This window comes from Myzus persicae, unplaced genomic scaffold, assembly GCF_001856785.1.
Source record: "Myzus persicae strain clone G006 unplaced genomic scaffold, MPER_G0061.0, whole genome shotgun sequence".
In the NCBI taxonomy this organism is placed as follows: domain Eukaryota; kingdom Metazoa; phylum Arthropoda; class Insecta; order Hemiptera; family Aphididae; genus Myzus; species Myzus persicae.
Window position 1 is genome coordinate 131,489 of NW_019104110.1, and position 12,414 is coordinate 143,902.

Here is a 12,414-nt window from a genome sequence, read left to right on the forward strand (position 1 = left end):
TTGTTTAAAGAATTATTTTTGTAGTGTTAATATTAATGTAGGTACGTATACAACAAAAACAACGACGTGTAACAATTGTCAATATTATATGACAAGAAGGTATGTACATTGTACATTTTCTTTGGATACTGTATAGTCGTATAAAAAATAAAAATACAAACTAAACTATTTGATATACTAAAGTACAATACAAAATATGAATCATTAATGATTAGACGAATTATAAATGATAATTTTTTTGTTATTTATTATTGAGTTGCTTGGGTTTATAATTGATTAATATGTACAAAACACTATAACAAGCACACAAAAAAAATATATAAACAATCAGCGGATATCACAAGTTCAGTATTGTGATACAAAAATTAATAGTTGCACATGCAACTTGATGATACACAAAATACTACATTGCTGTTCTTTGTATCACAATAACATGTTATCGGATTGAAACATAATTTAATTATAAAACAATCAATTGTTAATGACATTTTATATTATTGCCAAATAAAATATTTCATTTTAAAGTCTTAAAATATAATACAACATTTTAGATTTTGTGCTGGATGATGAATGTATTGGGTTAACAATGATATGTTTTTAAGTTTTTTATATCATTTTGTTTCTTGATATTTTCGTAACAAGATATTTCGGATCAGTAAAATTGCTTCCAATCTTTCAACTAAATGCTAAAATTAAAAACTGTCTGTACTATTCTTCATGACAAGGAAAAAATAAATTTTAAGGAAAATCGGAAATTTTCATTAAAAACCATTTATTGACTAAAAATGGATTTAGTTGTATTTCAAAATGTATTAACTGTAGACACTTGAACTTTTTCTCAAAATATTTATATATAATCATTTTTTATACAAGATATATTTTTCGAATTTTATTGACATCTTTTGTGATATTTGTAGACATTTTAAATTACATTTTACGATTTATCATAACATTTTCGTTCGTATGTAAGGCAGCTTAAACATTTAATATGTATTAAAATAACAACAAATACAATTTGAAAAATCGAAGATAGATTGGGAAATTTATTTGTAAGCATATAAACAAGGTGGATTTATAAATTATAAATGATTTATTTATATTTATTATTAATTTATTTGTTTTTAAATCCACCATGCATCTAATGTTCAAATGTATACGAAGATCGCCAAAACTATGAAAGTAAGTAAATTTTATTTTATAGTTAAAAATGCATAACATATGGAATTTAATTAACTAAAGCTGAAACGGTTTGGTTCTTACTTCTTATCTCATATTTTTGTAAACCAAATTCTCTTCATATAATTAATGTCTTATGATAATGTGGCTGCTCAGTAGTCTATACTAAATAATAGCTAGTAAGAATATTTTCGTTCAATGAAAATACCGTAAGTAAAGAAATTCCAAATGTGTACTTATGATTTATGAATAATTATAAATCGGTTATTGACGTTTAACTTAAATTTTGAGTTATTTAAGTTTATTCCTGTTTTGCTACATCAGGATAACTCATTTGTCTCCACCAGTAATATTACAAATTAAATATTTACATACACAATACATATCAATATCATAAGTTTATATACCTGTAGGCTGTAGAGTTTCCTAAGTCACATACCTTTAACAATAATATCAGGTAATTAATTAAAACATGTTTTCATTGCAAAATCGCATGTTTACAACTTGACACGCATTACTCATTATATTAGATATTTTATGTAAACATTGAACAATATTGATGATAAATTAATATATTAATCATAACCTTGAAATCCATAAATATAATAATAGTAAAAATAAAAATAAAAAATAAATATGTAATAATTTATAATAATTTATCTATTTAAAATAATTTATTCTTTTAAACGTCTTGATGTAATTACATCTTATTTTTAATATTTATACATAATAAATTATACCTATTTACAGAAACAGAATTTCGAACTTTAAACAGATTTACATATCATAATGTTTCGTCAAAATAGATCATTTCATAATACTTCATCGGTATTATAGACTCATTCAGACTATTGCAATAATTATGATGTGCTCTTTTTAATATTTAGTTCGATTTGACAGTTTTGGGTTTTTTGGTGTACGTTTTTTTGTAAAACAACGAGAATAAGTATAGAAAGAGTGTTACATTCGCAAACATGTAATAAATGTAAATTTTCGGATAATCGCAATTAAAACAGACAAGTCCTATATACCAGAGTAAAACAATTACAAATTGAATCTGAAAACACAATTAAAAATGTAATTAGTAACTGCAATAATATGATTTATGCATACGTGTTTTAAATTATTAAATACTTACAATTTGCATTCTAGTCAAATATCTCTTCCACCACAAATAAGGTTGCATTTGTGGCCCTAAGGCCGCTAGGAAGTAATAGAAGTACATGATAGTGTGGATAAATGAATTAATTCCCCCTGGTAATGTTGATTGTTCACCTGAAAATAATAATTGTTAGATTCCTAGAAAATCAAGGAAATTTATTTCCCGGGATTGATTTTGACATGCTTAGATTTAATTGTGATAAATTCAAGTATGTATTTATTCATGGTATTTAATTTCATTACCTGACGTTACTTTATTATAATAATACTATATTGTAGTTGTATCATGGTTATCATAATTTATCATTCACTAATTGTTAATTGTTTAAGAGTATTTTACTTGAGATTATTCAGTTAGTTTCTATATTTTATATCAGCCAGTAGTGGCCTTAAATTAATAATTGACAATTTGCCATTGTTAATACATAGAAAATATTATTAAAATTATTAATGACAATATTAATAAGTAATATTATCTATAATTTATTATTATTTGGAAGGAACTATAAATGTTTTTTTTTTATGTCAAGAGGATATCATTTACTCATAATATCGTGACATAATATTTTTCTAAGAATGTATTGATAAAAAAGATATTGTATTTTAAAGGTACAGTAAATAAAGATACCGCTTATGCAATCGTCAAGTAGTTATTTTTAAATTAATAAAAAACACATTTTTTCAATATGGTTTTAATTCAGTGAGCCTTTTCCAATGAAATTAACCTATGAAGTACATCCGTGGCGCTATCTATAAGTTTTTGATCATGACATTTTAAAATTACAATTTAGATTATCAACAAATCACCATCCGGGCGGAGTCCGGTAACACAAATTGTATAATATTATTAGGTATATAATTAAAAATAACGCATCTGGATACCCTCAAAATTTATGAATACTTAAGTTTTAAAAATCATTGATTTAATTCTCAAATCAATTTTAAATTACTTCTTCAAAATCATATCTGATCATATACTGGTTTTTGCTATATTTTATGCGAGAGACGGGAAAATATATACATAGAAGACTTTTTGATGTAACGTCCTCTGCTAATAGAAATAATGTTTCAATAAGTATATTGCTATAAATATAATTATCATATTTGCTTTCAATTATTGATTTTTTAAAAATGAGTAATTTAAGAGTACTCTAAAAAGAAATTCTAAAAATCAAACTTAACAGTAATTATTGGAAGGACATATCGAAAAAATATTTTTTGTCAGTTTTTTTTTAAGCCTCCGACGGTTAACCATACTTTATCAGCGTTCATGAAGTTGGTCAGAGTTTTTTCTCTAGGACATAAACATTTTTTTTCTGGCTAAATGAGAAATAAGCGTCGATTAATTATTATTCGTTTACTACCTGCCATTCTCGACACTCTGCCTTTAATCGAAAAAGCTTTGTCGTTGCCATAATATTATTATGGAAGGTGCATGGTGTTTATTTTAATCATAGCTCAGAATTATCATAGACGATATCTCGAGTATTAGGTCAATAATAATAAAATATTTAAACAACTGTACGGTACCAACTGTAATAACAATTGCCGTTGAAGCGTTTTGTTCAAAAAAAAAAAAAAAAATAGAAATTAAAATTAAATGCGTAATATTGTGCAGTCTTACCTTTGATGAACCTCAAATATGCCCAACACGTGATAACCATATTTGAATGATGGTATACATGTAAAAATGTAACTTGGGACTGTTTTTTTCTTAAAACAAAGAATATCTGTAATACAGATAAGCATAATATAAAACATTAAATATGGGTTTGGGTATGTTAATTTTGTTTCCTTTATTTTATTTATAGATTGAAAATATATTTTTTAGAAAAATTGTAATATTATTGACTTATAGATCATAATTTGAAAATCACTTATTAATTTAATAATATATAACACAATAAATCATTATATACAGGATGTAATATGAATACCTGACAAATCAAATAATTGTTGTTCTGGTCACTATTTTTTAATTTTTTTAAATTTACAGACGCTTGCGTTACACGTATTATAAAGGAACGATTTTTATTTTTATTTTCAATACTAACAATAAAAATGTTTAAATCTGATTTACATTTCAATGAAAAATTCAAAAAGTCAAATTGAAAATTTGTTTTTTAAAATAAGGTTGACAGTAAAAACATTTATTTAAAGCAGTTTATTTTTACAGTATTTTGAAATTTTATTAATTTTGTTAAATAAAGTTGATCTAGTGGAAAGAAAAACATTTTAAATTTAAAAAGTATAAACTTTAAAAAAAAGTTGTAAGTTAAAATCTAAATAAATTTTAAAAAATTTTTTACTTAACAAAATAATGAGTTACTTAAAAAATAAAATTAAAAAAAATAAATCCGTTGGCTTAGATAAATGTTTTTACCATAATAAGGTTACTAAAAGCCAAATTTACAAATAAGCAGTTTTGAAGTTTTCAAAAAACATTTAAATCAGATTTAAATTTTTTATTTTCAGTATTATAAAATATAGATAAATTGTTAATAAATGTTATACTATACGTGTAACGCAAGCTTCTGTAAATTATTTATAAAAAAAAAGATATTGAATAGAACAAAAGTTAATTAATTTGTCAGATATTTCTGTTACACTCTGTATAATGGTTTAATTTATACACAATCAGCATAATACCCTATGTATCTATTATCAACATTATTACAATCATATTTAAATACTAATGTGATTAAATAATCTTAATATTCTCACCGTATCCAATAAATCAATGACTTTGGAGATGAAAAAGTACCACGAACCTTTATTCAACTGAAAAATGAAAATACGACATGAACACATAATGCGCTATATTATTCACTAGATCTAGACCAATATTCGACCAATATTTATGTACATTAGCACTCATATTATTATACTATTATATCAAACTTAATATTATAATTTGATTTTTAATTAAATATACCTACAAAAATATAAACATCATGACAACATACTGGAAATTAACGCAATCAAAAACTGTGCCTGAACCTTGATCGTCTAATCATGGAAATTAAGTTATTGTACACATACTGAGTATAAGGAACACCAAAAAGCCATATTTTGAGAAGAGGGACACTAGATTTTACCAAACATGTGGCGAACCTTAGTTAGACACTTTCGTGAAAGAGATTCATCGATTCCACCAGATCTTTTTATAGGTACTAGTGGAAGAGTTACAATAATGATTTGGTCAATATCAATTCTATAATGCATATTAAGTAGTTATATTTGAGTAATTATGAGATTATCTTGAACAAAAAATCTAACCTACATTTGATATTCCATCATAAGTTTCCACTTGAATGCAATATAATATATGGAAATTATTAATATTACCACATGTAATGTTGGTTAATGCATTAGTTAGTTAACGAGTCAAATGTAAATGTAATTTTAATAAGGGTAAGAAGAAAATCATATGATTTTAGGTAAGCATTGATAGCTGGCTGAATCGATAGATCATAGATGATTTTTAGACTATACCTAAGCTAGAGTCGATATTGGAAAAATCAAATTTATTCTTAAGCATTGCCGATATCATGCTAAACAAACCTAAAAATTACGGAGAGCAATGATGAGAGTGATGGTCTGAATCCACAATAAAAGAACCCTAAGAAAATTATTTTCTTTCAAAAAAAAATTAACATGAACAACTTTTTTTAGACTCTACCCCGAGTAGGTATACTCTTTGATATCATTAATGAATGTTTGTTTTTGTGATATAATAACTTTAGGACTTGAAGCTGGAAAATGAATTTAAAAATATATATATATATATATTTAAATTTAACGTTTATGAAATATTATAATAGTATAATTTATTATATTTATTATTAACACCAAATGATGTATAGAAAAATTATAATATTTTTATTAAATATCAAGAGATAAATTCGAAATCATGATGATATGAGTAAAAACGTAATAAAACTTACTTAAGTCCTTATTCCTTATTATTGACCTACTTTAGATTTACATATAACTTTGTACATACATTAGTCAGGTTAAAATTGTGTACCTACCATGTATTTATTATAGTTAGTATAAAATACTATAATTTAATTAAATAATGTTATAATTTTAAATTTGGTAGTGGTGAATCGCTTGCATGACGTTAATAATATATTATTATCTTTAATTATTATAACTTATGTGAATATGCGATAATTGTAAATATTTGTATATAAACACTTATTTAGTGTTTTAATAAAATGCATATTATGGCTACAACTGATCACAGACTAAAATATTTAGCAGCTTTACAATACTATAATTACCTCATATAATAAGAATGTATTTTTGCTTCTTTCAATTGGATGACATGAATGATTCCACATGCTTTTCAATCCTCCTGGTGTAAAAAATAACTAAAAAAAAACACACACAGTATAATACTACATTTTATTTATTAGATATTGTTTTTAAGTAAAATAGTTCAAAAGTAATTTTTGTATTCTGTATAAAAAGTGAACAAATTATTTAAGATTTTAAAATATGTGGATAGTGAAAAGAATATTCCTTCCAAGGGTGTGAAGAAATTACACCATATCACATATGAGAGGTTGAGGTTTGCATTAAAGTAGCTAGGTATGAATTTATTACCATAAAAATTAAGTGGGGAGTATCACATTTTTCTAAATAGTATTTTTGTTTCTTAATACTTTAATGTTTTAAGATTTAAAATTAATATGTCCATGTATCGATTATTTACAAAAAACGTGTATTGTCACTCTCAGGATAACTTTATACATTTCATGATTTTAATCTGAATTGACTCTTTAGGTAATTTCTAATCTTTGTCAATAAATAGAACATTTTTATAATCTGACCGCTCTTTTATAAATTGAGCTCCATGTTTTTGAATTTCGTTATAATTTTGTAAATATGTATTTTTTTACAGTTGATGAAATATAATAAAACCTTTTTTCAACTATTAGAAAGTGGTAATTGATAACTGTGATATACACGAATTGCAAAGAATTTATTGAATTTTTCAAATTAAACTTAATTTTGAACTATAAATTAATTTTATAGAGGATATGATGCGCTACAAAATGTATACAAGACATCCAAAATCAATCACAATGGTTAGTTGTTGAACTCATAAATGCAAGACAATATTACACAATTATACACAATTATACAGAGGTTATATGCTTATATGTTAAACCTTATCAAATATTATAGTTAAGTAATGTATTTAAAATATTTAACTTACCAAATACAGTATAAATGCATTATAAGCTGTTTGAAAAAGATTGTAAGCTAACATTATGTGTTTGAGTCGGAATGGTTCACGGTTCTTCATCATATTTGGACCAATTTTTAAAATGAACAATAAATAAACTGCTACAATAGAAAAAACTGGCAATGGTGATCGCATTAAAAACCACGAATCAACCACATCGTCTATAAATAATAATAATTGTTAATGTATTTGAATGCACAATTGATATACAACTAAATGTAATATGTTATTTGAATACCTATTAAGGGATGGTTTATATAAAAATAAAAATAAAATAACTTGTATGAAAATACTAATACACCTAGATCCATAAACTATGAAAATAAGGAGTTGAACCAGTTAAGTATTTTAGGTAATCATTTTCAGTCCAAAACAGTGATATCATCCTTCAAGTATAATATATATTATATTAAATGATCTATCAAAGTAAAAATGTATTATTTAAAAAATGTTAAATGTTTTTGAAAACATCTTAATTGTCTTAAGTCTTACTTTTTTGAATGATATAATACATTTTTAATTTTATAGTACAAAGTTGAGCATTTTTCAGAGTATTTCGTTACATAAAAATCAAACTTTGAACGAGTGAGGAGTTATTTCGTTATTATGAGTATTTAAAGTTCTGATGTGTGAAATAGTGAAAAGACATTTTGCAGGGTACCTACCACTGTGTAACTCTATTCCGCTTACGTAAGCTTTAAATACGTATAGTTAATTAATTACTTATTCGAAATATAGTTTTGATGTATCAATTAATATTTCTAAAAATATTTTGCTTAAAAATAAAAGTGGCAAAGTAAAACTTATACGATGACAATTTATTAGAAACAAACATGATATATTATGAATAATATTTTCAAAAAAAGAAGAAACTTTTCAAAATTATGATTATAGACACTTAAATAAAGTAGAAAGAATGCTTTAGGTATTTAATAAGATATGTAATGAACCATAGTTTGATTCAGAATAAAGAGATCTATGAACCCCCGAACTCTATTGGCTATAATATTAAAGCTTTGTACTAAATTCACATTATTGATCATTAGAAAACTTCAAATCAAAACAATCAATACAATATATAATATACACGGCGATAAAAATGTGAGCCGTTATACTTACCGAATACTAATTCTTTTTCCAATGTGTTGAAAAATTGATTTTTGGCTTCCGCGATGAAGTGGATGTTAGTTAAGTTTGCCATGATTGTTGTTGCTAGAAAAAGAAATCGAGACAGTTAATGTTGAATGCAATTGATATCAAGACTTTTAGTTATTTTTGTCCAATATTTTTGGAAAAACGAATTCAAAATAGCTATACACTTATATAAAATATATTAAATTTATAATGCATTTGATGGTTGTTTAATATTGTTATCCTTGAATATGTTTGTAAAACACTTTCAATGTCAGATGTAGTACATAATGTACCTACTGCCATCAAAACTGGTTGGCTCCAAAAGCCTGTCAATGGTATGAACTACCCGTTGCAGAAACAGGTAACTGAAGTAAGGTCGATACGAGAAACGAATGCCCTTGTTTTTTGTATTCAAACAAGTAATTTTATAGTCAAGAGAAATTATTACTTTATCATTGCATAATATAATATGTAGTCTTATATTATTACGATTAACACTATACTATTAATACTGAATTTATAGTTAAAAATCAAAAATTATCTTCGTTGACATTATTAATAATGGCATTATATAATGTCGTGTGGGTTGTCGTAAAGGATGTGTTAAATTTGAACTCAATGATAACATAAAATCATTGTATACGAAAAACGTTTCTGAGTGAAGACGGTCTGTCAGCCTATATTACTTATTATATTGTATAATATAATTGATATTATAATTTATTTTACTTTTAGTAATACAGTAGGCTAAATGCATTTTTAACTAAAACAATGCATTCAACAATTACATTGAGTGTATAAAATAAAATAATATAGGTATTTGAAAAGTTGCAAGTACCCCAGAAATAATGTTTTTAAATTTTACTATGGCAAATGTATACTATATTGACCACCCAAAATACCAATTTAACTCTTTATAAGTTTTATATCCGAGTATTTTTCCACTTTATAAAGTGTCTTATAAAACACTTACACATACCGTTAAAAACCCGACAGCTCAGAAAGGTATTTATATAAGTATTACATATAAATAACTTTTAAAATCAATCAATAACGAATTTGGGCTTGTACATAATTACAAATATTTATAAAGTATGCATAACATTTTATATATGTGGTCAGTTCATATAAATAAAAATTATTAATCATGATAAAACAAATAAAACAAATACGAAGCTATCTTAGAGAGAAAAATATGCTCGTAGACAACTATATTTCAATTATTGTTCACTCACTCGGGTTTGATGTCACGTCGATGTCAATAGATGGATTTCAATCCGTTTGCCATCCGTCAATGGATACTACGCTATAGATTTAACAAATTTTAAAGGTATTGTGGATCACAACCTATTGATAAGAGCGGTTAACGAAGAACTGAATATATATGATTAATCCAGACATGATCACATTCATTTTAAATTCACTGGTATAATCTCAGATACCTTGTGACTGAAACCAGGTTTGGGGATTCGAGGTGAACAGCACAGCAAAGGTGGGTTTTTATTTGCCGGTAGGAACAGTAAACCGGAAAACATTAACATTTACGTGTAAACAAATACTTGCACGCGAATCCTTGACAAAAAGCTGAACTGGCTAAAATTATAAAATATTATACATATACTGTATATTATTACTGTACAGTTTGTTAATTAATTGTAAAGTGATTAGTTTTAATTCGAAATATAATGCAAATAATATTGTAGTGCTGTTTTTTTTTTCATTGTAATTGGTGGCCTCTTTTTTTATCATGGTTTCAAAAACAGTTTTTAAAAAAGTTTAAATTTTTTTCTACGACGGACTTCCAAAATATTTCCGGTAAATTGATAAAAAATATAATTTTAAACGGGTTTTCTTCAAATATTTAATAAATATTTTAGATATACAATGTAATTTTTTAAGCATGCTTATCGCTTCTTTCCTTAAATAGAAAATTTATTAAAATTTTGATTTTTGAATTTTTAAGTAAACCTTAAGACCATATTTTCAAATTTCTGATAATTTTGCACTATTTAAGGAGTATTCTGTGGGGCGACACAAACTTCTATTTTTTCAAATGAGAATCACCTTTTTTACTGAAAATTATTTGGTGGATGATTTTTTTGAAAATGTTGATGTATCTAAATCAAAATTTGAATGAGTAGTTTCTGAGTTATTAAGATGCTATAATCCTTAAAAATGGTTTTATAAAAATAAAACTATATGTGATGTTAGATATAGTATTTATTATACTTTTATCATTTTTAGAAATTATTTATATTGATAAATAAATAGTAGTTGCTAACTTTTTCAAATAGTCTAAGCCTCCTATTCATCAACCCAACATTATCATAGACATATTATTATCCGTAAAACATAAAGTCACATAACTCAAAAACTACTGTCTTGAGTTATGATTTATATAGATAAAAATTCTCAAAAAAATATCTGCTTAATAATTAAGAATGAAAAAGGGGGTTCTTATTTGAAAAACTGAAGTTTTTATTGTTACCCGATTATTCTTAAATGGTACAAGCAATTTGAATGACTTGAAAAATAGTCTCCAAGTGTATTTTAAAATTTTGAAATAACAAAAATCTGAACTTTTATAAATGCATAATTTAAGCACACAAATAGGATGGATACGCACGCTTAAAATATCATCTTTTATATCATAGTATATTTACGATTATTGAAACTACAAAAAATATGGTTAATATAAAATACCACCTGGAAAAAGTATCCAACCAATCATGGGTATAGATCATCATGGAACTATTTGAATACTATATATACCAGTAAACAGAAATTTGTATATATTGGACTATCAGCTTCTATATCTATACTATTATATGAAATTCCTTGTATGCATGTTTGTTCAGACTTATAAAACAAGTACTTATACAAAACTATGTACAAATCTATTTTTTTATAAAGGTTTTATATATTATAATATGTATAATATATTATAGGTTTTGAATAATTATTTTTACAAACCATTATTCAACAAAAGATCTACTTACCGTTCACATTGGTGATTCAATTTGAAATATTTTACGTAACAAAACTGCACACGGACAAATCCGGGTAATACAACTAGTAATATTATATAATAATTAATAACTTACTAGTTATTACTTATTAAAATCAACCAAATATATCTTATTTTATTAAAGATTTATAAGCCATGTCGACTATACCTTAACATTTCATATTCATCAACATTTTAGTTGGTACATTTTGTTAAAATTATTTTAGATATATTAATGTTTTTGAGCAACATAGCCTTGTATGGATAATATTGTTATTGACGAGATTAGTTTATGTTAGTTTAATCTTATTCATAACATATTCAACGTTTCCAAAAGCTTCAAAATTAATTTTGGATGTTACTGAAGAATTGAACAACTATTGGGTAGTAACGATATCATAATAAAATAAATTAACCCAAGATAAAATATATACATTTTCAAAGTTATACTATATTTATGTTGAAGATAATGAGATTAAAACCACATCATTATTTTGACAATATCAACTTGTTGAGAATGATAAAATTATCAAGTCAACTAAAATTTAAGATGAGAGAAAAATTGTTTTAGTATTGTTTTCAATTCTTATTCAATTTTTTAGAAGTTGAAACTTTTGAAATTCCCCCATAATCTTTTACATACACAAAAATAATTCTATATGCCTTTAAATATTAT

The 12,414-nt window shown here is 24.7% G+C and overlaps 1 protein-coding gene across 1 annotated transcript; it reads right to left on the reverse strand.

Moving 5' to 3' along the window:
• Positions 1–1,525: 1,525 nt before the first annotated feature.
• LOC111038843 (elongation of very long chain fatty acids protein AAEL008004-like) lies at positions 1,526–10,140 on the reverse strand. Its single transcript, XM_022322094.1, has 8 exons — positions 9,967–10,140; positions 8,717–8,809; positions 7,568–7,758; positions 6,627–6,716; positions 5,062–5,118; positions 3,962–4,067; positions 2,315–2,451; positions 1,526–2,233 (listed from the first exon to the last, which is right to left on the reverse strand). Exons 2-8 carry the CDS (start codon positions 8,796–8,798, stop codon positions 2,060–2,062), a joined length of 837 nt encoding a protein of 278 aa, XP_022177786.1. The 5' UTR covers positions 8,799–8,809; positions 9,967–10,140; the 3' UTR covers positions 1,526–2,059.
• Between the last annotated feature and the right edge of the window lie 2,274 nt (positions 10,141–12,414).